We start from the raw sequence: 26,848 nt of genomic DNA, 5'->3' as shown, positions 1-26,848 counted from the left end.
GGCCAGCTTTAATGGCTGTTTCCTTGAGGGGGAGGTGCAGGAAGAGGGTTGGCACTGGAGGGGGGAGGGGGGACCCACTACTGACCTGAAAGCAGCAGCTTTTGTCTTTCAGTGTTCCCTGGAACAGAGCTTGTGACTCCCCAAGTTCTGACACCCCCCCCATCTAATCAATGCTGTTCTGCTCTGTAGCTCCTCCCTCGGGTTGGAGCTCGGAACATCCCAGGCTGCCTTCAGCCCCCCAACGATGAGGAAGGGTCCCTAAGGGGAGGGATGGGCCTGAGGCTCTTGCCCACATGGCAGTCTCCCCGGCCCCCACCTCAGGCGCTCATTTTCTAAAGTTTTTGGTCGCCCCCCCATTTCTTTTTTCTTAAACCCTGACTGTCTTAGTAACCACTCTAAGGCAGAAGGGCAAGGGCTAGGCAACCAGGGTGAAGGGTCTTGTCCAGGGCCACACCACTAGAAAGTGTCCAAGGTCAGATTTGAACCCAGGACCTCAGACCTCCAGATCTGGCTCTCCATCCACTGAACCACCCTCGCTCCCCTGTCGCCTTTATTTCAAACTCTGCCCTTCCCTTATTCCTTATAAACCAAAATAAAAAAGAGAGCAAAGCTTGACAGCGGTTCCAGTCTGACCACAGAGGCCGCGTCCCACAGCCCTGGAGCCCGCCTCGGTCAATCAGGACCTGCTGGGCACCCGGAGCCGCGTCTCTACCCTCAGAGAGCTTCCCCGGGCACAAAGGAAGGGGCTCTCCTTCCCCCTCTTCTTTCTGGGTCTCCCTTTCCCCCATTTTCACACACACACAGAGGCCTTCCCTGTCCAGCACCTCGCTGGCCCAGGGAAGTCCCATTGTTCCCACCCCCTCCGCCTGGGGAGGGAGGGCCCCCTGGTGTAGCTTCCTCAGGAAAAGCCTTGGGAGGAAATGGGGAGGGGGAGGGGAGTTGGGGGGGCACCGTCAGACTGACCGAGGCCACACTGACTGCCATGGGGCCCTGGCTGCCGCCGCTGCTGCTACTCTGGCTTCAGGGGGTCCTGGGGGAGCTGGAGCTGGACCCCACGGGGAGGCACGTCTGCCAGGACGGAAGGTACACCAGGAGGCTCGCCAGGGAAAGATGGAGGAGCGTGGGACTGGGGTTTGGGTCAGTGGGAGCCAGATGTGGGGCTCATAGGAGGGAGGAAGCTGATGGGGCTGAGGGGCTCTGGGACGCGTCTGGGGGGTCAGTAAGCAGGGAAGGGATCTCCACCTGATGCTGGGAGTGGGGTCTCCCGAAGACCCACTTTCCAGGACTGAGAGATGGATCATCTGTGGGGCTCTGGGACCTGCTGGAGGCCCGGGTGTTCCCCTGCACCCCAGCTTCTGGAGTCCCTGAGGCAGAGGGGCCAGCGGGTAGGCAGGTGGGCGGCTCCCTGGGGCCCTGATTTCTGATCTTTAACCTCCAGCCCTCTGACCGTGGCTCTGTCCCATTAGCTCCCCCTTGAAGTCTGTGTGCTGTCCAGGCTGGAGGCAGGAGGGCCGGGAGTGCACGGCCCGTGAGTATCAAAGGAGCCCCCAGGGGTGAGGGGCAAGGATGGCACCTGCTCAGATTCTTATCTGCCCTGACTGCCCCCTCCCAACCCCGGGGCCCCACAACCTCCCTCAGTTTACCCCCAGGGCCACCTACTGTGTGCCTGGTGTTTTGTTGGGTGCTGGGATCAAGCGGGGAAGAGGGTCCTCCTGAACGAGGAGGCAGTTGGGGTGGGGCATTCCTGGGGGCCTTCTCCCTCACCCCCATCCCCAGCCAGCCCCCTCTGATCACGCTTATCTTGCAGCCATCTGCGAGGGGCCTGATGCTTGTGAGGAAGAAGAGGTATGTGTGAAACCAGGACTCTGCCGGTGCAAGCCCGGCTTCTTCGGGGCCCAGTGCAGCTCCCGTGAGTCACCGGGGCAGGGGACGGGGATCGGAGGGCTGTGACTCCGGGCGGGTGTCAGTCTGCACCAAGGAGCTAGAAAGGGTGGGGGAGGAAGTACCAGCAGTGAGGGTATTTGAGATGTGAGTCACCAGGAATTGGGGAGCAGGGATGAGGGCATGGGGGGGGGGGGCAGAGAGAGACACACAGAGACAAAGAGAGAGAGAGAGAGAGAGAGAGAGAGAGAGAGAGAGAGAGAGAGAGAGAGAGAGAGAGAGAGAGAGAGAGAGAAAATGAGAGACAGACACACCGAGAGAGATTGACTGAGAGAGAGAAAACGAGAGACAGACACACCGAGAGAGATTGACTGAGAGAGAGAAAAAGAGAGACAGACACACCGAGAGAGATTGACTGAGAGAGAGAAAAAGAGAGACAGACACACCGAGAGAGATTGACAGACAGAGAGAAAATGAGAGACAGACACAGAGAGACACAGAGACAAAGAGAGATAGACAGAGAGAAAATGAGAGATAGACAGAGGCAGAGAGAGAAAATGAGAGACAGAGACAGAGAAAAAGAGAGAGAGAGAGAGAGAGAGAGAAAATGAGAGATAGAGATTGCCTGAGAGAGAGAAAACAAGAGAGACAGACACACCGAGAGAGATTGACAGACAGAGAGAAAATGAGAGACAGACACAGAGAGATACAGAGACAAAGAGAGATAGACAGAGAGAAAATGAGAGATAGACAGAGGCAGAGAGAGAAAATGAGAGACAGAGACAGAGAAAAAGAGAGAGAGAGAGAGAGAGAGAGAGAGAGAGAGAGAGAAAATGAGAGATAGAGATTGACTGAGAGAGAGAAAACAAGAGAGACAGACACACCGAGAGAGATTGACAGAGAGAAAATGAGAGACAGACACAGAGAGACACAGAAACAAAGAGAGATAGACAGAGAGAAAATGAGAGATAGACAGAGGCAGAGAGAGAAAATGAGAGATAGAGAGATTGACAGATATTGAGAGAGACAGAGAAAATGAGAGATAGAGAGATTGAGAGAGAGACAGAGAAAATGAGAGACAGAGACACATAGAGAGATTGACAGAGACAGAGAGAAAATGAGAGTCAGGCAGAGAGAAAATGAGAGATAGAGAGATTGACTCAGAGACAGAGAAAATGAGAGACAGAGAGAAAATGAGAGAGATTGACAGAGACAGAGATTCAGAGAAAGAGAGAAAATGAGAGAGACAGAGACACAGAGAGAGATATTGACAGAGACAGAGACAGAGAGACAGGGACAGATTGACTCAGAGACAGAGAGAGGGAGAGGGAGGAAGAGAGAAGAAAGAGAGACAAAGGCATCAGGAATGAACCAGGCTGGGGAAGGAGACTTTCTGTCCAGTTTGCAGGAAGCACTATTTGAGCCATGACCCCACAAGGTAGAGCAGGGATTGGGCTGATGACTAGTTCCTGGTTAGTTCCTTCCTTTGAGGTTCTTGACCTCGTTTTTCCTGGGGAGGATGGGAAGGCCATCGCTGACTCTCCTTCCAAAGGAGGGGAAGTTCTTTCCTGGACCTGTTGGCTGTTGCTGTGCTGGTCGCTGGGTGCCCACAAATGGGCAGGTCACAGGGATCCCCTAAAACCCAGCTGTTGTCTTACTGCCCTCAGTCCTGATGGCCTCGACTCCCCCCTTCTCGAGCTCCTGTCTGGCCTCCAGTTTCCTCCTCTGGAGAACAGAGGTGGCTTCCAGGAAAGGGAGGACACGTGGGATGTATAGGAGAGTCCAGGATTTGGGCCTGGGCGGACCTTGATCTATTTACTGACGTGTGACGTTGGACCAGTAAAGGAGCGTCTCTGGTTCTGTTTCCTGACCTGTTAAGACCCCCTCCAGCTCTCCGGGTACCCAGAGCCGAAGTGCCTCAGCCTACCCACTCTGCTGCCCGTTCCTCTCTCTTTCCCTTATTCCTCAGGCTGCCCTGGCCAGTACTGGGGCTCTGATTGCCGCCAGAACTGCCCCTGCCATCCCAATGGGCAGTGTGATGCCGTCACGGGCGAGTGCACCTGCAACAAAGACCACTGGGGTGGGCAGTGCCAGTTCCTGTGCCCGTGTGGCCTCCACGGGCACTGTAACCCCCTGACAGGGGCCTGCCGCTGTGAGCCAGGCTGGTGGACAGACTCGTGCCGCAAAGCCTGCCAGTGCAGCTCCTACTCTTCGGGCTGTGACCAGCTGACGGGCGCCTGCCAGTGCAAGCCAGGCTGGTGGGGCAGACGCTGCAGCTTTCGATGCACGTGCCATCACTCTGCCTGCAACCAGAACACGGGCCACTGCATCTGCCGGGATGGCTGGTGGGGGCCCGAGTGCCAGAAACGCTGTACCTGCCAGCACGGCCACTGCAATCCCACCAACGGGCACTGTGTCTGCCACCCGGGCTACCAGGGCCCCCTGTGCGAGCAAGCCTGCCCCGCCGGTCGCTACGGGGTCCAGTGCCTGGACAGGTGAGGAGCCCGGGGCAGAGAGGCCCACGCGGGGCTCCTCCAGGGTGGAAGAGGGCAAAGAAGGAGCTCTGGGGGACTCAGGGGAGGGAAGTAGCTAGACTTGCTCTGCACCCCTTAACGCTGCTGCTTTCCCTCTGAGATCACCTCACATTCGTTTTTTTTTAACCCTTACCTTCCGCCTTAGAATCAATACTGTGTATTGGCTCCAAGGCAGAAGAGTGGTCAGGGCTAGGCCATGGGGGTCAAATGACTTGCCCAGGGTCACCCAGCTAGGAAGTGTCTGAAGCCAGATTTGAACCCAGGACCTCCCAACTCTAGGCCTGGCTTTCAATCTCCTAAACCCAGCTGCCTCCCAATTTATCTTTAATAATTATTATAGGGGCAAAAAATACTATTTAGTGTATTATATCATTAGTATATTGCTTCTTGGCATTCATCTACTTTCATTTGTTCGAGCATTCTCCCATGGATGGAGAATGGGATGAAAGATCAGGGCCAAGAGAGGGTGGGGAGGGGTAGCTAGCCAGCACAATGGATAGAACTCCAGACCTGGAGTTGGGAGGTCCTGGGTTCAAATGTATCCTTTGACACTTCCTAGCTGTATGACCCTGGACAAGTCACTTAACTCTGTTTGCCTGGTCCTTGCCCTTCTGTCTTAGAGTTATTATTGGATCTGAAAGTGAAGATTAAAAAAAAAACCCTTAAAAAAAAGAAGATAAGATGGGAGTGGGCAGGCTGGTAAAGGTGAGGGGAGCGAGGGGAGAGGAGAGGAGGGTCTGGGACCTGACGTGGGCAGGGCTGGGGGATCCCCGGCATTCACAATCCCCCCTTCTCTCTCCTCCTCTGCCCTCCCAGCTGTGGTCACTGCAGGCAGAAGGAGCCCTGCTCTCCTGACACAGGGACTTGCCTGGCCTGTGAGCCTGGCTGGAACGGAACCCGCTGCAATCAGCTGTGCCCGCCGGGCACCTATGGGGACAACTGTGGGCAGCTCTGCCCCCAGTGCCGGCAAGGTGAGGCTTGCCAGCCAGCCAGTGGGCACTGCCAGCACTGTGACCCAGGGCGAACAGGGCCCAGGTAAGAGCGCGTCTCCTCTTCCCCAAGATGCCCCTAGAGTGAGTGAGCAGAGCTGGGCAGGAGCAGCCTCCAGGAGAATCCCTATCCCTGGCACCTTCCTCCTGGGTCCCCCCTCTGAAGCTGCTCCCTAAGTCTCCTCTAAGGCCTGCTGTTTGGGGAGTAAAACCTGTTCACCACAGTGAGAGGCAAGAACTAGGCAGGCCCTGAGGGGGGCTGGGATACAAGTTGGGGCACACTGGGGCGGTCTTTTTGGAAATATTGCTCTTTCCCAGTGAGGTGGCTGCTAGGCTTAGAGTTACAAAGGTCTGAGTTCAAATCCTGTCTCAGATCTTTAAAAGCTCTGTGACCCTGGACAAGTCACTAAACTTCTGTCTCTCCCTTAGATCCCTCATTTATAAAATGGGGTTAATATTATCATCTTCCACTATTAGCATCTTCCTTCCAGGCTTGTGGTGAGATCATGTGTGCAAAGCATTATGCAAGCCCTGTGGAAGTGATAAGGATAATCATTGTTATTATTTATTGTTATTAAATATTATTGTTATAATAATTAATATCATTCAACATTATGTTCTTATTCACTAGTCTATATTATAAGAATAATATTACTCAATGTTATGTATTTATTCATCCTTAGTATTATATATTACAATAATGATATTATTCAATATTATTATGTTAATATCCATGATTCTATAGCATAATTATTGCTATGGCTCAACATTATTATGTTATAGTTGTTATATATTAGAGTTATAATTCAAATATTCAATATTATGATGTCATCCATCATCATATAATAATAATTAATAGTATTCAAGATTATATTAATATTCATTATTATATATTATAATTATAACAATTAATAGTATTCAATACATTATATATTATTATCCTTATTCTATATTACAATTCTGATAATTAATGTTAAACATTATTTATCATATAATAATTCAATATTATTTAATGTTAATTATGTTACAATTATAATAATTAATATCATGCAATGTTATGATGCCATTCATCATTATATAATAACTAATAGCATTAAATAGCATTTTAATATTTATTCTTATAATTAATATTATTGTTATTATCCTTATATTATAAGTTATTATTATTCATATTATTTATTATTACATATATAATCATTTATATATAATATATCATTATAATTTATCATATTAAACATTATGTTAATATTCATTATGATATATTATGATTATCATTCTTAAACCTCATTATGTTACTATTCATTATCATATTGAATATTATAATTATTCGATATTATTAAAATGTTATCCTTTTATATTATAATTATAATTTATTATTATTAAGATATTTATTGTTCATATTATATATAATATATAAATGTATAATTATATCGAATTCTATTATAATTAATCCTATTAAGCCTTATTAGGTTAATATTCATTATGATATATTCTATATTATCGTTATTACTCACTATTCTTGTTACCGTTCATTATTATTAGCCTGGAAAGGGACTGATGCATGTCCAGTTCCCCCAGAGTCTTTGGCTTTCCGCCTGCACCCAGTCCCAATTTTCCCTCCCCTTCTCCTGCTCTTAGGCAGTCCTTTACACTATAGAGGGAATAAGAATTGCTGTTACCTCCTGATCATTGGTCTGAGAGACTTGGCGAATCCTGGGGAGGGAGTTTCGGGCAGGGACCCTTCCCCGACCTCTGCCACCACCCGTGTTAGGAGTGAATCCAGCAGCGCCTTCTTTTTTCCTAGAGTGGGAGACAGCCAGCAAGTCTGGGTCCCCTTGTGGTAGACCCGTAGCCTGCCTGGGTCTCAGTTTTCCTCTTCTGGGCAATGGAAGGTGTGGACATTTCCTCCTTATTACCTGTGTGATCTTGGGCCAGTGACTGATGCCCTCAGCCTCAGTTTCCCCATCCGCCCAAGGAGGGGGCTGCATCGATGGCCTCTGGGGTCCCTTCTAGGCAGCCCCCAGGTCTCTGAGCTTCCTCCCGGATCCCGTCTCTCCTCAGGTGTGAGGAGCCCTGTGCCCCCGGCACGTTCGGGGAGGCCTGTGGGTCTGTGTGCCCACCCTGTGTCGAGGGCACGTGTGATGCCGTGACTGGGGACTGTGTCTGCAGCGCAGGCTATTGGGGCCCCAGGTGAGATGGGCAGAATGGGCAGGGGCTAGCATGGGGGGGGGGGGGACTGGCCAGAGGTAGATGGCGGGGTGGCTCCTCAGCCTCTTGGACCCAGGACTGTGCAGGAAATGGTTACTCGGCTGGCCCAGACTGAAGCTTTCTTCCCGCCTCTCCCTCTGCAGCTGCAATATTTCCTGCCCGTTTGGTTTCTATGGAGCCAACTGTTCCTCTCCGTGCCCCTGCCCGGAGGGGCCCTGCCACCCTGCCTCTGGGACCTGTGAACTGGGTAAGCCTGGGACGAGGGGAGGGGAGAGAGGAGCTGTGAGCCTTCCTCCTGGGAGCTGGGGGGAGCCATGGTGAGAGCGAGCAATTCCTCTAGGAACAGTGTTCTTCTGTTAGTGCATTTGGTTTTTATGATTCTGGGAGATAGCTGCTATTATTATTCCCATTTTACAGATGAAGAAATTGAGGCAAGCAGAGGTTAAGTGACTTGCCCAGGGTCACACAGCTAATAAGAGTCCGATGAGGGATTTGAACTCAGGTCTTCCTTACTGTAAGTCCAAAGTTCTCCCCATTGTAATCCCTTCGCTGCTTCTGAGAAGCCCTTTATAGACAGAGCACATATCAGGCTCAAGGACTTCCCTGTCTGGGTGTCTCCAAAGTGTCTAATTCCATTTACTTCATGACTCTAGAGCTAGAGGCCACCCGCTCCAGGTGGCTCATCTTATAAGAGAGGAAACTCAGACTGGTGAAGGAGATGTGATTGGCTCAAGGGACTAGAGGCAGAAATTGAACCCAGGTCCCGACTCCATAGCTGGGGCACCTTCGCCCAGAAACACCTGAAGGCCTCCCTGGATTTAGGAGGGGGGCCTCTAGGTGACTCAGGGGACAGAGAGCTGGACCTGGAGATGGGAGGTCCTGAGTTCCAGTCTGGCCTCAGTGATCCTGGACAAGTCACTGAACCCCCATGGCTCAGCCCTTACCTAATAGCCCTTCTGCCTATTGATTCTTAGATGGAAGATTAAAAAAAAAAGGAATCAATACTAAGTGTGTGACCCTGGGCAAGTCACTTCACCCCTATTGCCCAGCCCTTACTGCTCTTCTGCCTTGGAACCAACACATAGTATTCATGTAAAGCAGAAGGTGTGGGTTGGACCAATGACCCCTCAGATTCCTTCCAGCTCTAACCCACCGTTTCCTCTGGACTCCAGCACCATGCCAGCCACAACCACCGGCAATTCCTAGCACCTTTTGAAGTTGGCGAAACCATTTTCAGAAAAGATCTCGCAGGGCACCGAGGCTCAGAGAGGGTTAGCAGACACACAGCAAGTCAAGATTCTAAAGCAGATTTGGAGTCTCAGGTCTTCCTAATGGCAAGCCCGCCCCTCCCCCCCCCCCCCCCCCCCGCCCTGCTGCTTTCCCTTGGGAGGACCCCCAACCCCACCTCTGTCCTGTAAGACCTTAAAGTCTTTTGGGGGCATCAAGACAAGCCTGTAGAGCTCAATACGGGACAGTCTGGAGCTGAGCAGGAAGCCAGGGATGGAGGCAGCCTGAGGGCACCCCTGGTTCTCCATGAGATCCTTCCAGGGGGTCTGTGAGCCCACTAAGACACTCTAAGTTCTAATGCAATAACAGCTGAGAGCTGCTCTGCAAAGGCCTGTGGGAGCTGGCTCCTCCTGGCTCCCGAGAGCCAATCAAATGCTTGGTGGGAGCGTTAATATCTCTGAAATCGACAAAGGCTGTCAATGAGGATTTGGCTTATTGCTCTGTGGATTGTCTAGACTTAAGAAAGTGATGGAGGAAATGGCAGATTAAATCTTCAAAGGGGATTCTGGGAGGCAGCTGGGTGATTCAGTGGATAGAGAGCTGGGCCTGGAGATGGGAGGTCCTAGGTTCAAATGTGACCTCAAATACTCCCTCTCTGGGCAACCCGGGGCAAGTCACTTAACCTCATTGCCCAGCCCTTAGTGCTCTTCTTAGAACTGATACTTAGTATTGATTCTAAGACAGATGGGAAGAGTTTAAAAGAAATGTATCCTGTATATCAGTCAGAGACATTGTTAAACATTTATCAACATCCCTCTGGATATAACCCACAGAAACAAAATCTTTGGGGGGACTGGGCTTCACAGGAATTTATTTTTTAACCCTTCCCTTCTGTTTTAGAATCACTACTGTGTATTGGATCCAAGGCAGAAGAGTGGTAAGGGCTGGGCAATGGGGTTAAGTGACTTGCCCAGGGTCATACACCTAGGAAGTGTCTGAGGCCAAATTTGAACCTAGGACCAGCCTGACTCTCAATCCACTGAAACCTAGCTGCCTCACAGGAATTTTTAAGCATATAAAGGGGTTCTGAGGCCAGAGATGTTTGAAAACTCCAGGTCCGGTGAATAGAGTGGTCAGAAAGTCAAGGCAAATCGGAAAGCATTTATTATGCACCTACTGCATGCTAAGTGTTGGAGAGACAAAGGAAGAAAAGAATAGTCTCTGCCCTCAAGGAGCACCCATTCTAAGGGGGGAGGAGGGGAAAGAACCTGGGAATGATTATGTACAAACAAGATCTGATCTGGAGACCTGGGCAGCTGACCCCCAGACAGAAGGTCCTGGATTCCAATCTGACCTCAGACACTTCCTTGCTGTGTGACCCTGGGCAAATTACTTAACCCCCATTGCCCAGCCCTTACTGCTCTTCTGTGGGTATACGTACATAATTCTCAATAATAATCAGTACGCAGTATTGATTCTAGGAAGGAAGGTAAGGATTTTTTTTTTTTTAAGATACAGACAGGGTAAATTGGAGGTGTTCTCAAAGGGGAACAGGAAAGGTTTCTTGCAGAAGGTAGGATTTTAGCTGAGAACTGAAGGAAGCTGGAAAGGCCTGGGTTCAAATCTCACCTCAGACACTTACTATCTGTGGGTCTCAGTTTCCTCATCTGTAAAACGAAACAGTTGGATGAGATCATCTCTAGATTCCTTTACAGCTAGAAATCTATCATCATATAGTGTAAATTGTGGGTATTCTAGGAATTCAGAAAAAGGAGAATTCAGTTGAGGTGGAGCAATCAGGGAAGGCTCCAAGGAATAGGTGGGGTTAGAGTTGGGCCTTGAAGAATGGGTAGATTTTAGAATAAAGATATAGATTCAAAGTTGCTATGTTCTCTTCTGCCATGGGCCCAATGTCTAGGTCCTAAGTGAGAAGAGGTAGGATTAAAATCTGACTCCAGGCATGGAAGATACCAAGTATTTAAAGCCTACACAAGAGGAGCATAGCTCTGGCCAGTCCTACTAAGAATTTAAGACGTTGAGTCCCTATGAGAAGTATAGAAGTAACTGGAGTGTGGCCACTGGAACTTTGCTGCATGGTGCTAGAATTTAGAGGGCATTGACAGGCCCAGAAATAGCAGTTAGCCAGAATAATTCACTTAAAAAGGAGGCTTTCTCTTCTGTAAAATGGAGATAATCAGAGCACCTGCTTCCTAGGGTTGTTGTGATGATTAAAAAGTTCTCCTTTTTTCTTAAAGTTCTATGTTTGTTGAATTCTCAGTTCTAGAGAGGTGATCTCTGCTGGTGGCAGGATTCCCCATCCCTGTGAAATCACAGGGCTTTGAGGGGGGCTGAGGCGAGAGAGGACACCAAGGCAGGAGCCCCACGTCTGTCATGGGATGATGGGGAGACGGGCTTGATGGTGGGAGATAAAAGGGGATGTGTGAGCCTGAGTCAGACTGTGAAGACCCAGAAATCTAGGCAGAGGAAGTTGGATTGGACACAGTCAGAAGGTAGAGACGAGCCTGGCCCCTGTTCTCCACTCCCCAATGGCCTTTTCTTCTTACCCCGAAGGGTTTCAAGGCCAGGGCGCCCTCCTCGCTGGCATCCTGGTTCCCCTCCTGCTGCTGCTCCTGGGCATCGTGGCCTGTGTCTCCTGCTGCTGCTGGGCAGCTCAGCCTGACCCCAAGGACAGGTTCTCATTTCCCTTTCCTTCCCCAGGGTGGGTCCCCGAGCTCCTGAGGTAGATGGGGGTGGGGGGAGGTGCTGCTTAGAATTCAGGACATTGGACGAGGAGGTGGCGAGAAGGAAGGAGGCAGCTGCTCCCAAGGGAAGGGGGTCCCTGGCCATCCCAGCCCCTGTTCTCTCCCTCGCTGCCCATCTCCCCTAAGGTACAGAGACTCCCAGCTCTAAGGGAAGGGGATGATAGAACCAAATCTTGGCAGGAGCCTCCCGGGGCGTGGTGGCTGGGCTCCCTTCTTCTTCCTAAAATAAAGCAGCTCCATTGCAGAGCCACCCGGAATGGGACACAAGGGATGATTCGTGTCTATGTGGCTAGAAGGGAACCACACTGGTCTTGGTGCTCACGAGCAGTTAGAGATGGATTCGGTTCTGGGGAGGGGGTCTAGGACCAGGAGGCAGCCCCAGAGCCTAGATGCCCTTGGGCAGAGGGACAGACAAAGCCCCAGGATCTCCAGAGAGGGGAAAGAGAAGAAATATTGGGAGAGCTGGGGAGCTCGGTGGGCAGCGGGCCAGGTCCTGGGTTCCAATGTGGCCTCAGACACTTCCCAGCTGTGTGACCCTGGGCAAGTCACTTAACCCCCATTGCCTAGCCCTTACCGCTCTTCTGCCTTGGAACCACTACATAGTATTGATTCTGAGCCAGAAGGTGAGGGTTTAAAAAAAAAAAGAAGAAATATTGGCTCAGGGGTCTAAACTGAAATGTAGCTAGCATTTAAAACACATGCAAAATTGTTCCACATCAGCCATATTTTTAAAAAAGACAAAGAACGTGAGAAAAGTGTACAAAATATTTCAAGCACTTTCCTCACTGTGACCCTGAGAGATAGGAAATAGGACTGTTATAATGGTTATCCCCATTTTATAGATGATAAACTGAGGCTAAGAAGTGAAATGACTTGTTCAAGGTCACCTAAGGAGTGGGGATTTGCAAGGAAGAGTCTGCACAGGAGAGGCCACTGGCTTTGGGAGTCAAAGGACAAGAGTTCAAATATTCCCTCTGTTCAAATCTTAGACAAGGCAGTTCACTCCAACCCTACCTCAGTTTCCCCATCTATAAAGTAAGTTGGGTTAGTCTAGATGGACTCTGAGGCCCCTTCCATCATTAGATCTATGACCTGAGCACCCCAAGCTGAGGCATCTCTGGCCTGGGATACCTGGAAAGGAGGGGGGGGGGGGCAAGGCTGCAAGAGAAACTGCTGGGTGCCTTGAACTTGGACTGGGACTTTTTGCTTTTTCTAGACAGGGTTAGACCTATTCTGCCACTTTGAAGTCTCCCAAAGCCTTGAGGGAGGCAGGATGGGAGTCATTTGCAATCTTTTTCAGATAAAGGGACCCAGGTCCAGTTAGGGCATATGATCATGGGCTGAGCCAGGACTAGAACCCAGATCTCCCAACTCAAAGTTTATTCATTCCTTCATGGTTTACGAGGTCTTGACTGTGTCCAAGCCAGAGAGACGGGCCCTGAAGGCTAAAGCAAGGACCCTCCAGAGGAGCCTTTTAATTTATGGAAGAAATAAGATTCCTCGAAATGATGATAGGGAGGAAAGACCCTCCTCTGCCCTGGATGCCTGTCGCTTCTGATCATGGAGGCAGATGCTGGAATGGGGCTTTGGGGATTGGCAGGACTTTGTCAGGAGGAAGAGGGTATTCTGGGGGGCAGGAAGAGCACTGAAGAAAGGTTCAGTGGGGAAGTCGCTGGAGGTGAGGCTACAAAAACCTTGAATGCTAAGCTGAGGGATTTGGACTTTATCCTGTAAGAATGGGGAGCCATTGAATGTTTTTGAGCATGGGAGTGGAATGATGAGTGTTCCAAAATGGACTCTGCCCCCTCCTACCTGCTGTTGGGAGGGAGAGGAAATTGCTTTTCAGGATTGCTCAACTTGGCCGCTTGACTCCCTCTCGGAACTGGCTTTTCTCTGTGCTTGACCTTCCTCTTGCTGTCTTCAGGCTGGCCAGAGATGGGGCCACTGTGTCCAGAGTAAAGCTGCAGGTCAGGGGGGCCCTGAGCAGCCTGGGCTCGGCACTGCCCTGCGGCTCCCTCAGCAATCACAAGCTGCCTCGGGTCACAGGTAGGAGGGGATGGGGGGAAGGGGGTGCCTCGAGTGGGCCCGGATAGGGCAGGGGCTCCCTGCTTGGCCCTCCTGACCTGGCTCTCCCCACAGTGTCCCACCATGACCCCGAGATCCCCTTCAATCACAGCTTCATTGAGCCGCCCTCGGCAGGCTGGGCCTCCGACGACTCCTTCTCTTCTGACCCCGACTCTGGGGAAGAGGATGAGGACCCCGCTTACTGCGTGCCACCCCAACAAGGTACGGCCCCCCACCTTGCCGGGCAGCTGCGATCCATGCGGCCCCTTCACGTGTCCTCAGGGGCTCCATCTCTTCTCTCCGGCCAGGTTTAGACCGAAGCTGGGCCATCATCACAAGGGGGGGACCTCGAGATGGGGAAAGAACAGGTGACGGTGGGGGGGGGGCTGGCCCTGCTCTCCCTCCCCCCTTCCTTCCCTCAGCTGTCACCCCTTTCACAGAGGAGGAATTCCAAGAGACTCATCAGGCAGGAAGACCCCCGTCTGCGCCAGATGATGCATCGGCCCCTTTTGCCATCCCCCGGACGTCCAGCCTGGCCCGAGCCAAGCGGCCATCTGTGTCCTTTGCTGAAGGCACCAAGTTCGGGCCCCAGAGCTCCCAGGGCTCCGCGGAGCTGGCCAGCCCCTCCAGAAAGCCCAAGAGACTGTCGCGCGCGGCCCAGCCCCCAGCCGAAGGGCAGGAGGCCGAGGGACTCGAGGGTCCCGAGCGGCCGCAGGAGCCTCCCAGCCCTGCTGCTGCGCAGGGGGATTTGTCGGGGGGCCCCCGGAGGCTCCCTCCTGGGGGCAGGACTGTGGCCCAGAGGGTGGAGGCCATTGAGAGTGGCGGCAGGGGAAGCCCAGGCCCCGTGACCACCATCTACATGTTGGCGGGGACGCCCGGGGCAGCCGCGGGGCCCGTGCGGGCCGTCCTCCGACGCTTCGGCAGCTTCCAGAAGGGCCGCGCGGAGCCCAAGGCCAAGGGCAGCATGCCCAAGCCTCCTCGCCGGGCCCTGAGCCGGGATAGGGGCACCCTGGGCCCTCCCCCCGCTCCCAGCCCTGCCTCCCCCCGGGGCCCGGAGCCTTCTCACACAGCAGGCAGCCAGGGGGAGGGGCCGGGCGGCCCCAAGAGCCCGGCGGACACGGCGGGGGGAGCCCCAGGGGACGGCCCCCACGTGCTGGCGGAGGCCGAGGAGGAGCCTCAGTACGAGAATGTGCAGCCGGGCGGCCCCCCGTGCTGAGGTCTCTGAGGCTGGCGGAGGGCCTGGGGCGGGTGGGCTCGCTTTCTCCTAATAAAGGCGCTGGGGCCAAGCCGACAGGCCCGTCCTCTCCTCTTCCTTCTGGAGGCAGCCGCTTCCCTCCGCAGGACTCCCGAGCCAGGGACGCACAGAGTCTTCATGGAGCCTCCTCGGGTGCCGGGCCTGGGGGGGGGGGGTGCTGAGAGGCAGAGAACCAGGTATAATGGCGACTCCACAAATAACCGCAAGGGGGAGGGGAACGTGGCCGGATCCTCCCTTTAGGGCACACCTTCAGGGGGCACCCGGAAGGACTTGTCCGAGGCTGATGGAGTCAGGGGCAGGAGCAGAATCCGAACCCGAGTCCTCCAAGTCTGAACGGGCCCCACCGGGCGCCACTGTCCGGGAAACTGCCCCCCCCCCCCATGGGGGGGAAGGGCCCGCCACATGAGCGAAGGGGCGAGGGCAGGTGACGAGGGGGGTCGGAGGAAGCATTCTGGACTTGTTTCAGATGGTAAGCGGAGCCTCTGACGGCTCCCCACAGGCTGCCCAGGGCCTGGCACTCAGGTACCCCAGGGGATGGCAGCGAGCTGGCTCAGAGGATAGAGAGCCAGGCCTAGAGACGGGAGGTCCTGGGTTCAAATCTGACCTCAGACACTTCCCAGCTGGGTGACCCTGGACAAGTCACTTGACCCCATGGCCCAGCCCTGACCGCTCTTCTGCCTTTGAGCCAATGCACAGTATGGACTCCAAGAGGGCAGGGCAGGGCAGGGCTTTTACAAAAAAAGATCACAGCTGGAGTTGGGATAGTTTGCCAGGAGCTTCCCATGCAGACTTCGTTGGGTCTTCACAACCACCCTCGGAGAGAGGTGCTATTTGAATATATATATACACATATCGTGCTGTTTCCCCAGATGAAGAAACTGAGGCAGAGAGATGAAGTGACTCTCCCAGAGTCATGCAGCCTAGCGTAAGCCTTTGAGGTGGGGCTGGGATTCGGGGCCCCTTTGGTTGACTGGCAGTAGAAAGGGGCAGCTGGGTGCACAGTGAGCGCGCCTGGAGTCGAGAAGACTCCTCTTCTGAATTCAGGCCTCAGACACTTCCTAGCTGGGTGGCCCTGGGCAAGTCACCAACCCTGATGAGTGAAGGAGATGGCAAAACACTCTAGTTCCTGTAAGAGGCTTACGAAGGGTCAGACGGCCTCGGGGCTCCATGCCGGCTGGCCTCTTCTGCTGGGTGGCCCTGCCTCTGCCCTGGTTCGGGCAGGATGGGCATCTGTCCAGCAGAGGGAGCACGCTGGCCTTGGGACTAGAGGCAGAAGACAGGAGGAGGCTGAGGGCTCCCCGCGGAGGCAGGGCCGCCAGTGCCCCCCGCAGAGGTGGTGGGAGGCAGCGCGGAGCTGAGTGCCCTGCGGGGGAGCAGGGTTGAGGGGCGGCCCCTCCCCGGGCTGCTAACGGATCGGAAGGATCCGAGCCGAGCGGAAGGTGAAGCTGCTCTCAGGCCTGAAGCTTAAGTGGGAGCCCTGGAAGCCGGGCTCGTGCCTCGGTCTGCAGCTGCCATCCTCCAGCAGAGGCTGCCCAACAGCACCCTGCTGACCTTGGGCAGCGCCCACAGGAGCAAGGATCCAGCCCGGGGTGAAGGCGGGACATGTCCTGGAAGTAGCTCCGGCCCGGGGAGGAGACACACCCTTGGGGAGCCCAGAGACTGGGGAACTGAACTGAGGAGGAGGGGGCAGTGTGGAGGGCAGAGCCTAAGCCCAATCTGGGCTCAGGGAAACCAGCAAGAGCCCTGGTTCCCGGGTTGGGATGCGGCTGGAGGGGGGACACGCCAGAGGAGCGGGCGGAATGGAGGCCGGGCGCTGGATGCTGAGAGGGGCCCTGAGGCGCCGAACAGACCAGGGATTGGTCTGGAGGGCTCCAGCGGGAGAAGCCCAAAGAGCAGGGCCAAGAGGACATAGCTGGGGAGGGAGGGAGGGTGGGCGCAAAGGAAGGAGAAGCCAGCTGGGAAATCCTGGGGGAGGGGTTGAGAGCCCACAGCTGGTGGGACAGGACCCAGTAGGGACGGAGAACGCATGAGGTGGCCCAGAGGATCCAGCCTGGAGGTCAAGGGGGCTGGGATAGGGTGGAGTCAGAGAGACAGGTGGGGACCCCTCGGGAGGTTTTGGAGCTCAGGGTGGTATACGGGAATGGGGACAGGGAGAACACAACTGGGGAAAGCACCGGGAGACCGTAGGAAACCTAGGGGAATAGGAGGCATAACCGTGTGCTGGGCAGAGAGGGGAAAGAGGATGCCCGGAACTGGGCAGAACCAGCGATCAGCGAAGACAACTTGGACAAGGGGCATCAAGGCTGTAATGGGGGAAGTGGAGACGGCCCGGGGTGCACCCGGAGACGAGGCGATAAGTGGGGGAGGGAGACAAAGCTGGGGGGAACATCGGGGGTTCTGGATGGGTGGAGTCGGAGGGGACATCTCGGGGAGGAGGGTCTATTTGGGGATCAAGGCGGTAAAGGAGGGCGGAGGGAAAACAGTGGGGGGAGGTACAGGGGGTGACCATGGGGTTCGAGATGGGTGGAGTGACAGCACAGCACAGGAGAGGGGGTCTGTTTGAAGGTCAAGGCGGTAAAGAGGGGCAGAGGGAAAACAGCCGGAGAGTCCTGGGGGCGTCACGGTGGAAATGAGGCTCCTTTGGGGATCCGAAGGGTATAACGGGGTGGGTTAAGCAGGGACAGCTCCAAAAGGGGCGCGCATCCGGGGTCACGTAGCAAAGGGGACACAGCTGGCTGTGCATCTGGGGGTCTCGGCTGCAAAGTGTGTGGTGGGGGAAAGCGCAAAGGCAAAGGGTAGGGCGAAGTGTCTGGGGCTGGGGGCGCCGAGCCCGGGAAGTCCCTGCAGGGTGGGAGGGTCCAGGCTGGGTGGGCCAGGGCGGGGCGAGGAGGCGTCCGGGGTCCCCACAGTTCACTCCCCCCGCCCCTCCGGGCCCTCTCCCTCCCCTCCCTCCCCAAGCTCTCTTGTTTGTCTCTCGGTCCGGCCGGAACCGGCTCGTGCTCGCTGCCGGGCGGGCGGCTGCTGATTGGTCGCTGCCTGTTTCCAGCGCCGTCTGGACCAATCAGCGCGCGGCAGTGTTTTCCTCTCGGGGTCGGAATAAAAGGGCTGGAATAAAAGGGGGGCAGAAAAGGCGCCGGGCGGGCCCGACACACAGCGGGTGGCAGCAGGGTGAGCTCCGCTGAGGGGCTGGGGCGCTCAACCCCGGGGCTCCGGAGGGAGGGAGGCTTGTTTGTCTGCGGGTGGGAGCAGGGGACGATGACAGGCGGAGCCGAGAGATCGCAGGCTGGGCGGGAGCGAGGAAGAAACTGGGGAAGGGGCGGGAGCTCGTCACAGTGGTAACGGGACCCCTAGACTCGAGGCCCCGGGACCGGAGCCGGGGAGGGCGGGATGGGGGGGGTAGGGGCAGAGTGGGCTCGCGCCGCCGGTTCGAACCGGCTTCGCCCGTCCCATGCGGAGCTCGCGTGCCCGTAGCACCTAGCGACCCAGAGAGCCGCCAATAAGGCCGCGATTCCTCCGTGCCCCCGAGCCAATGGGGTGAACAGGGAGGCGGGCTGTGCCGCGGCTCTGGGCACTGATTCTGTGGTTAAAGGAGCAGCCCCTCCAGAGAAGGTTCTGTGTGCGGGCGGGCGGCTGAGCTTGCTGCTTCAGGGTTGGAACAGCTGCGAACGGGCGGGCGGCCGCAGGTGAGTAGGGGCTGAATGAGTCCGGCTGCCGCCACTTGCAAGCTCCCAGGCTCTGTCCATCCCTCGCAAGGGGGCTCAGACCCGGGGACTCGAGACTCTTGCCTCCTCTCTCTGTGCCTCAGTTTCCCCAGACATTATTAACTGGGGATGGAGAGCCGGGGAGGAGGGGGATGCTGCCCTTGGCGCAGGCTCCAGCCCTAGAGGAGCTCGGAGCTCCCGGCGGGGCTTCCTGACTTCTCTGGGGGTTGAGCCTGTCTCTTACTCAACCCTTTTTCCTCCCCCACCTGCAGCAGCCTCCATGGAGGGGTGACATAGTTTGCATTTTGCTGCAGAGGCTGGGGGGGGGGGGGGGGGGGGCGGCGGTGCGCCAGCCGTCCGCTGCTCCCTGCTGCCATCGGAGAGCTCAGGTGGTGACCGGCAATTCTCTTTGCAGGTTGTGGCCAGATCGGTCCTTGAGCCATGGCCCCCACTCTGGCCACTGCCCACCGGAGGCGATGGTGGATGGCCTGCACCGCCGTGCTGGAAAACCTGCTGTTCTCGGCGGTCCTCCTGGGCTGGGGGTCTCTGCTCATCATGCTGAAGTCGGAGGGCTTCTACTCCTATCTGTGCAAAGAGCCAGGTAAGGGAGGGGAGGGGGCTGGGCTCTACGGGTACTCTAAAATGGGGTGATATCATCGAGCCAGCCTAGGGCGGGATTATGCTGGGCTTCCCACCAGTCACAGCCTTCCAGGGAAGTCTGGATTTCTATAATCTCTGGGTCCACCCCCATAGCGCCGGTACCGGTATAGAATCGCTTGCAGTTGCTTCAGAGCTTTGTAAAACCTCCATCTACATCCTCTCAATTGATCTCTGTGAAGGGGGGGGGGGGGTGCAGGCGTTATTCTCCCCATTGTACAGATGAGAAAAGTGAGACCCCCAGAGGGAAAGCCACAAAGCAAAGCAATGGTAGAATTGGGAAGCTGACCAATATAGTCAGGAGACATTTGTGCACCATGAAGGCAGAGAATGTCCCCCCATTTTATAGAGGAGGAAACCAAGGTCAAGAGATTTCAGGGAGGTCCTGGGTTCAAATGTGATCTGAAACACTTTCTAGTTGAATGACCCTGGGCAAGTCTCTTAACCCCAACTGCTTAACCCTTGCTTGCCCTTCTGTCTTAGAATTGATTCTAAGTGGGGCAGCTAGATGGCCCAGGGGATGGAAAGCCCAGGGGAAATGGGAGATCCTGGATTCAAATGTGGCCTCAGACATTTACTAACTGTGTGACCCGGGGCAAGTCACTTAATCCCCATTGCCTGGATCTTACCATTCCTCTGTCTTGGATACACAGTTCTGATTCCAAGATGGAAGGGAAATGATTAAAAAGGAGAGAGGAATAGGGAGAAAAAAAGAGAGGGAGAGAGAGGGAAAGAGAAAGAGAGGGAGAGGCAGAGAGACAGAGGGAGACAGAGACAGAGAGAGACTAAGGGAGAGAGAGGGAGAGGGAGAGAGAGAGAGAGAAGGATAAAGGGAGAGAGAGGGAGAAAGAGAAAAAGAGGGAGAGAGAGGGGGAGGGAGAGAGAGAGAAGGAGAAAGGGAGAGAGAGGGAGAAAGAGAGAGGGGAGGGAAGAGAAAGAGAGGGAGAGGCAGAGAGACAGAGGGAGACAGAGACAGAGAGAGACTAAGGGAGAGAGAGGGAGAGGGAGAGAGAGAGAGAGAAGGATAAAGGGAGAGAGAGGGAGAAAGAGAAAAAGAGGGAGAGAGAGGGGGAGGGAGAGAGAGAGAAGGAGAAAGGGAGAGAGAGGGAGAAAGAGAGAGGGGAGGGAAGAGAAAGAGAGACAGAGGGAGACTAAGGGAGAAGAGAGAGAAGGAGAGAGAGGGGGGAGGGGAGAGACAGACAGACAAACTTTAGGTTTGGAATCTGGGGAGCTGAGTGCCAATGGTGACCTCTTGATACCTGGTGGTCTTGGGGAAGTCAGCTAGTTCCCTTTCTAGGAGTCTGTAAAATAAGGGGCTGGACTTAGGTGGCCTCCAAGGCGCCTCTAAATCTTGGGTCCTGCAGTCTCTGAAGTGCCCTCCAGCTCTAGGCCAAAGGGGTGTACTTGGCCAGGACCTCCCCACGCAGTCAGTGTTGGGTCTGCCTCCTCTCGAATCCTGCCCCTGGCTGTGATGCACCCATGGCTGCCCCTGACACATGGTAGGCGCTCAGTGAGTCTCTGTTGGTTGCTCAAATGAGTCTGAGTCTATTCGGTTCTGAGGCTCTTCTGGGAAGAGAAATCTTTTGACTGAGAGGCTTCTGTGGAGACGTCAGAGGAAGTTGTGGTTGATACGCTTTGTTTTTGTCAGGAAGCCTCATTATTCATTCGACATTTCTTCCACTTGGGCTCTCTTCGGAGCCCCGGGAAGGGACCCAGGGGGGCCCCAAGCTCGTTAGAGACGGACCCCTGCCCTCGGGAAGCCTACCGTCTAGGAGCTGGACTTCCGCCCGCCCCAGCGGGAAAGAGCTGGAAATGGAAGTTCCCCAAGGGCATGCTGGGTTTGGAAGCTGGCTGACACCATCTGGTTGCTTTGTGATGTTCCCAGGACTGTTTCCTTCTTCAGGAGCCGGCAGGGGCCCCTCCGTCCTGGCAGATTTGGTTGTGGTCGTGGTGGGGTCTCTGAGGGGGCCTCTAAAGGCCTCCAGTGTTGACATTCTGAGGCTCAGTCGTGTCAATACCGACTGGGCTGCTTGGTTCTAGAGTGGTTCCGTGGGCTCTCTAGTTACTGGTTTGATGGTAGATGATTCAGTTCCCTTTTCTGAGACTCAATTTCTTCCTTTGAAAAATGGTGAGAAGAATCCCAGCAAGGCTTCCAACCTGGGCTTGTTGTGAGGCTCGGATGGGAGAATGTCAAGTATTTGCTCCCCCGGGATCGGTATTTTGGGGAGGAAAAGCCTGTCGGAAGAGACCAACGAGCTGGGATTGGCCAGAACTGTTCAAATGTCAAGAAAGGGAGTTCGGTTCTATCGTCTCGGATCCATCATGACCCCGTTTGGGATCTTGGTTGACCATTTCTTTGTCTGGTTCATTTGACAGATGAGGAAACTGGGGCCAGCAGGGTTAAGTGACTTGCCCAGGGTCACACAGCCAAGACGTGTTGAATTTGGGAAGAGGAATCTTCCTGCCCCGGGCTGGGCCCCCTCTCCTCGGTGCCACCTGGCTGCCCCGCACGCCTTGCCCCAGGCGCATCCTGGCGCGCCCTCAGGTGCTCAGAGCACAAAGGTTTCTCTGAATGAGAGTGAGAGTGCCCTGGGTTACCTTGGGTGAAGGAAGTCGCAGGTCCGGTCCTTTTCCCTGAACTTGCAGGAGGGAGTGCCCTTTGACCCAGGCACCTGGCACCACGGGCAGCCCCAAAGTGGGCCGCTCGGGGGCCTTCAGAGCCCGGGAAAGGGAGCCACTTGTCCAAGCTCACAGGGCCGGCCCCGCGGGGAGGTCTGGGCCAGAACCCGGGGACGGCTCTGGGTCTTCCCTTCAGCCAAACAGTCTCAGATAACCCAGACAGGCACCGCAGGGGAGGGTCCTGGGGAAGCTGGAGGAAGTCTTCCTTCCCTCCCAGACTGCGGGACAGGAATCCAGATAAGAGGGTGGGCTCCATCCTTGGCCCCCAGAGGCCTTCCCTCCTCCCTGACCCTGGAGCCCTCCGCCTGGGTGGGGAGAAAAGGAGGCCGGGAGGGCCTCACGCCAAGGCGGAGCGCCGGGGCCGGCGACCCTTGGCCTTCAAGGGCCGGCCTGAGGGCTCTTGGCAGCCCTCTGGCCTCCTCAGCAGAAATCTTGGCCTGTGGGAGAGGCAGACCTTGTTCTCTGGGCAGGTGCTTTCCGCCAAGCCCGGGAGATGGGCGCAGATTAGGGACTTCTCTGAAAGGACCTGGGCCTTGGCCGAGGCCTCTCTGCCTTCTCTCTTTCCCCTTCCTGCTTCCTCCTTTCTCGCGTCCTCGAGGGCTCCGTGACTTGTCCGGGCTCCCCAGCCGGAGGTGTCCGAGGCCACACTGGAGCCCAGGATCCTGGCAGCCGAGCCCCGGCGCCCCAGACCCCCAGGTCGGGAGGCTCCTGCTTCGAGCCACCCCAGACGGAGGCTGCGCCTTTGGCCCAGCCTGGGAAGCCTCCGCCCGCCTTCCTAGAGTCATAGAGTCTCCCCTTCCCTCTGAGAGTCACGACTGGCCCGGAAGTGGCGAGGCCAGATTTAGAATCGACTACAAAGAACATACATGTGGTTGGAAAAGAGCTGTCAAGGGCCATCGAGGTGGCGCCAGGCCTGGCGTCCGGGAGGCGTGGGTTCAGATCTGGCCTCAGACACTTCTGGCACGATGACCCTGGACAAGTCACTTAACCCCGTTTGCCTCACCCTTGCCCTCTGGCTTAGGGTCGTTACTAAGACAAAGTCAGGGCTTAAAAAAGAAGTCCTCGGAGATCCTTCTCTTGGCGAAGACTTGGCCTCCGTGCTCCTTTGGAAGTCCCCCTCGGCTTCTGGGGGGCGCTCTTTCCCTGGGAATCTGTTTTTGCTCGTAAAGCCCTTCCTTCCCTCTAAGCTCGGTGCCAAGAGCGCTCAGGTTAGGCCATGGGGGACCTGCCCAGGGCCGCCCCGCCAGATTAGAACCCGGGACCTCCCGTGTGCAGCCGCCCTCCGTCCCTGTCCCTGATCCCGGCCCGGAGCAGACAGGAACGAGGTGGCCGGGGAAAGCGCTCGCTCCGCCCCGGGGATGGCGGCCCGCCTTGGAGCCAGCGCCAGGCCAGGCGTCGCAGGGCTCCGCCGGGTCGGCCTGGGCCTCGCAAAGCCCTTTGCCCGGCTTCCCGGCTTTTGCTGAGTCTCCCCCACACCTGTTGATGCAGCATCTCCGGCGGAATTCCTGCTGACGCGCTTTATCGCCGCCTCCCTTATCAGCACTTCTGAGCTGAGCTTGGCAGGCCCAGAAGTCAGGGCAGCCTCCAGGCAGGAGGAAAGCCTTCCAGGCCCCCCCAGGGAGGACTTCGGCCGCAGGGGCGGGTGGGGGGCCGAGCGCCAGCCCTCTGGAGACCAGGCTGGAGGCCGCCGCCGGGAAGGACGTTCTCCTTCTCTGTGTGGTCTTCCGAGCCGGGCCGGGCGGCCCCGGAGGCCAGAAGGAGGCTGAAGCTCGGTGTTGTTTTTTACGTTCAGAGGGGAAGACGTTGGCGCAGGGGGTGCCGCCCTGGCAGCAGAGCCTGAGAGGCCGGCCCTCCCCCAGGGGTACCCAGGCAGGCGGGTCAGGGAGGATTTGGGGTTTGGCGGAAAGAACACAGTCTAGAGGCAGCTGGGTCACTCAGTGGACCGAGAGCCAGGTCCAGAGATGGGAGGTCCTGGGTTCAAATCTGCCCTCAGACCCTTCCCAGCTGGGTGACCCTGGACAAGTCACTTGACCCCCATGGCCTAGCCCTGACCACCCTTCTGCCTTGGAAGCAATACACAGTATCAATTCTAAGACGGAAGGTGAGGTCTTTAAAGGAGAAAGAAAGAAAGAAAGAAGGAAGGAAGGAAGGAAGGAAGGAAGGAAGGAAGGAAGTGAAGGAAGGAAGGAAGGAAGGAGGAAAGAGAAGGGGGGAGAGAGAGAGAGAACTGTTTCCAGAGTCTGAGGTCCTGGGTTCAAATTCTGACTGCTATTTACTTCAGGAGTGACTTTGGGAACATCCCACAGCCTCTCTGGGCTCTGATTCCCCATCTATAAAAGGAGAGGCCCAGTGAGATGCCAAGTCACATGATAAAGGCTTTAAGATGTGCAAAATGCTTTACCATCCTATTATCTCCTTTGGAGCTCCCTTCCAGGGGGAGGTGCTGTGATTACCCCCATTTCACACATGGGGAAACTGAGGCTTCAGAGGTGAAGCTTTGGGTCCAGGCTGGGCCGCAGCCCTTCTGCCTCTGGGCCCCTGGAGATCCCAGGTCAAAGGTCAGGGGTCAGAGCCCAGGCACAGCTGCTTACTGCCAGGGTGCCCCCAGGGCTGCCTCTGAGCAGCTTCAGTCACCTCAAGTGTGAAATGGGCATTCGGTGAGAGAGACAGAGAGAGAGAAAGAGAAACAGAGAGAAAGAGAGAGAGACAGAGAGAGAGGGAGAGAGAGAGAGAGACAGACAGACAGAGAGGCAGAGAGAGAGAGGCAGAGAGAGACAGAGAGAGAGAGAAACAGAGAGAGAGAGAGAGAGAGAGAGAGAGAGAGAGAGAGAGAAGGAGAGAAAGAGAGGGGGAGAGAGACAGAGAGACAGACAGAGAGACAGAGACAGAGAGAGAGGAGAGAAAGAGAGGGGGAGAGAGACAGAGACAGAGGGAGAGACAGAGAGAGAGACAGAGAGAGAGAGAGGAGAGAGATAGAGAGAGAGAGGGAGGAAGAGAGAGAGAGAAAGAGACAGAGACAGAGAGAGTGGGAGAGAGAAAGGAGGGGGGGAGGGGGAGGAGAGATCATGTTGTCCTCATGGAAGGAGGGAGCGGAGGGCTAGCAGGGCTGCAGATGCCAGGGCTGCCTAGGACCCAGCAGGCAGGGACATGTTTATATGTTCCTGTAAATGCGTGTATTTTCTCATGCCAGAAGTCCCCGTGCCCTGCCCACCGAGGCATTTAGTTTGTGATAAGTGGAGTCACGTGCACGTTAGGGTGACTGCTCCTGCCCTCCCTCGGGGAACAGTGTGCCCCCACGTCAGGGGGCTCAGCCGAGGCATTGGGGGAGGTGGGGGAGGGGAGGGCCCCCATGACTCTGGCGCTGGGCCCCAGGGCAGATCATTGGGTGGCAGCTGCGAGTCCCCCCCGGACTTCGCAGTGTGACAATTTGGGGCGCTCCTATTCCTGGCCCCTGCCCCAAAGGCCAGAGGTCCGGGTCTCCCAAGGCCCAGCCTTTCCCTTTTGCTGTGGCTGACAGGACCTCGGGTGACCCGGGTTATCTTTGGGTTTTATGGGCTGGGAGGGGAGAAGGCGCTGCCCTGGGCTGCTGAGTTGGCCCATTTGGCGTTTCTGCCCATGATTGCATTAGTCGGGAACTCCCATGGAGGAACTCCCTCTGCCATGGCGGCGGCCCCTCCTGGGTAACGCTCTGGGCCCTTTCCCGTGGGGAGGACCTTTGGCTGTCCGGGGGGCCTCTGGGCTCCTCTCCTCCGGTCGGTCTATTGAGAAGCAAGCTCGGGACGGTGGGTTTCCTCGCCGGGTGGCCCTGGGCAAGTCACCTAACCCCCGACTGCCTGGCCCTTCCCACTCTTCTGCCTGGGAACCATCTACCGTACGCATTGTCCGAGCGAAGGTGCTCTTGGCCCAGGTGCCCGGCCCCCAGGGGTCACTCTGGAACTGGCCCTCCAGCCGCCGCCGTGCCTTGGCTCTCCAGAGGGAGGCTGCCCGGGTTCTGGCGGGGCCGGACGAGGGGGCATCTCCTTGTTACCCAGCATTCCCTGGGTCACTCCCCCTCCCCCGTCCGAGGGGCTCCCCTGGTGTTCCTGCCCCGGAGAGTGTCTGCCCGGCGTGGTTCTGAGGGACCTTGTGGGAGGGCCTCGCGACACCCTCCTCGCTGTCGAGGGATTATTATTGCCCACACAGCGGGGATGTTTAGAGCCGCGGGCCGGCTGTCCCTGGGGCTGGCCTGCGGGACACGGTCCGCGGCCCTGAGTGCGGGCCAGGCCTTGGCCTGCGTTTCTCCGCTCTGGCTCCCCCGCGCGCCTGTGGCGGGCCGAGCCGTGGTCGGGCTCTCGGGGAAGGGCAGGAGAGCCGGGTCCAGGCGGCCCCGGGCCGGCGGCACCGCGTCCGGAGCCCTCTTTGGCTCGGAGGGTTTCCCCGGCTCGGGGTGCTTGTTCGCCTTTAAGGCCTTCCTTGTCTCAGAATCCACCCTGAGAAGGGCTCCCCCGCGTGCCTCCGCCCTGGTGACGGCTTCTCGTGGGGGGATCCGGGGAGCAGCTCTTGGGCCTGTGGGCAATGGAGGGCTCGGAGGCCGCCGGGGCTCCACGCCTGCCTGTTGACAGCTGTTGCATCGGGCTGGCACGGCGGCGGCGCTCTCCTCTGGACGCGGGAACAGTGGATGGCTTTGTTCCGACCTCCCCTCCCGCTTCTGCCCTTCCCCCTCCTGTGCTACCAACCCGCCTCTTCCTGTTGCACCTTGCCTGGAATGGGGGCGGAGGGGCCTCTCTGGGGGGCTCACGTGCCGGGGTTTCTGGGGGCCCCAACAAGGAGACCCGGGCGGGATGGCGGCGTGGCCGGGCGCTCTTTGGGCCTCTGCTGTGGATTTCTAGCACGGCCAGAGGCGACGCCAGGG

General features: G+C 56.2%; 1 protein-coding gene across 1 annotated transcript; it reads left to right on the top strand.

The window, feature by feature from the left end:
* Positions 1–78: 78 nt before the first annotated feature.
* Positions 79–14,994, top strand: SCARF1 (scavenger receptor class F member 1). The gene is made up of 11 exons (XM_056819606.1): positions 79–1,083; positions 1,467–1,528; positions 1,808–1,909; positions 3,851–4,376; positions 5,232–5,450; positions 7,466–7,594; positions 7,756–7,859; positions 11,411–11,531; positions 13,526–13,647; positions 13,741–13,887; positions 14,106–14,994. Exons 1-11 carry the CDS (start codon positions 983–985, stop codon positions 14,879–14,881), a joined length of 2,409 nt encoding a protein of 802 aa, XP_056675584.1. The 5' UTR covers positions 79–982; the 3' UTR covers positions 14,882–14,994.
* The last annotated feature ends 11,854 nt before the right edge of the window (positions 14,995–26,848 follow it).

The sequence above is a fragment of the Monodelphis domestica genome, chromosome 2 (assembly GCF_027887165.1).
Source record: "Monodelphis domestica isolate mMonDom1 chromosome 2, mMonDom1.pri, whole genome shotgun sequence".
Lineage (NCBI taxonomy): Eukaryota > Metazoa > Chordata > Mammalia > Didelphimorphia > Didelphidae > Monodelphis > Monodelphis domestica.
The sequence above is the reverse complement of the archived record's forward strand: the minus strand, read 5'-3'. Positions and strand labels throughout refer to the sequence as shown.

Excerpts from the sequence above, each read along its gene's own strand:
- SCARF1 (XM_056819606.1), top strand. The coding sequence starts at position 983 with ATGGGGCCCTGGCTGCCGCCGCTGCTGCTACTCTGGCTTCAGGGGGTC. Across the intron at positions 1,529-1,807 it reads GGGCCGGGAGTGCACGGCCC|CCATCTGCGAGGGGCCTGAT; the intron begins GTGAGTATCAAA and ends CTTATCTTGCAG. Across the intron at positions 5,451-7,465 it reads CCAGGGCGAACAGGGCCCAG|GTGTGAGGAGCCCTGTGCCC; the intron begins GTAAGAGCGCGT and ends GTCTCTCCTCAG.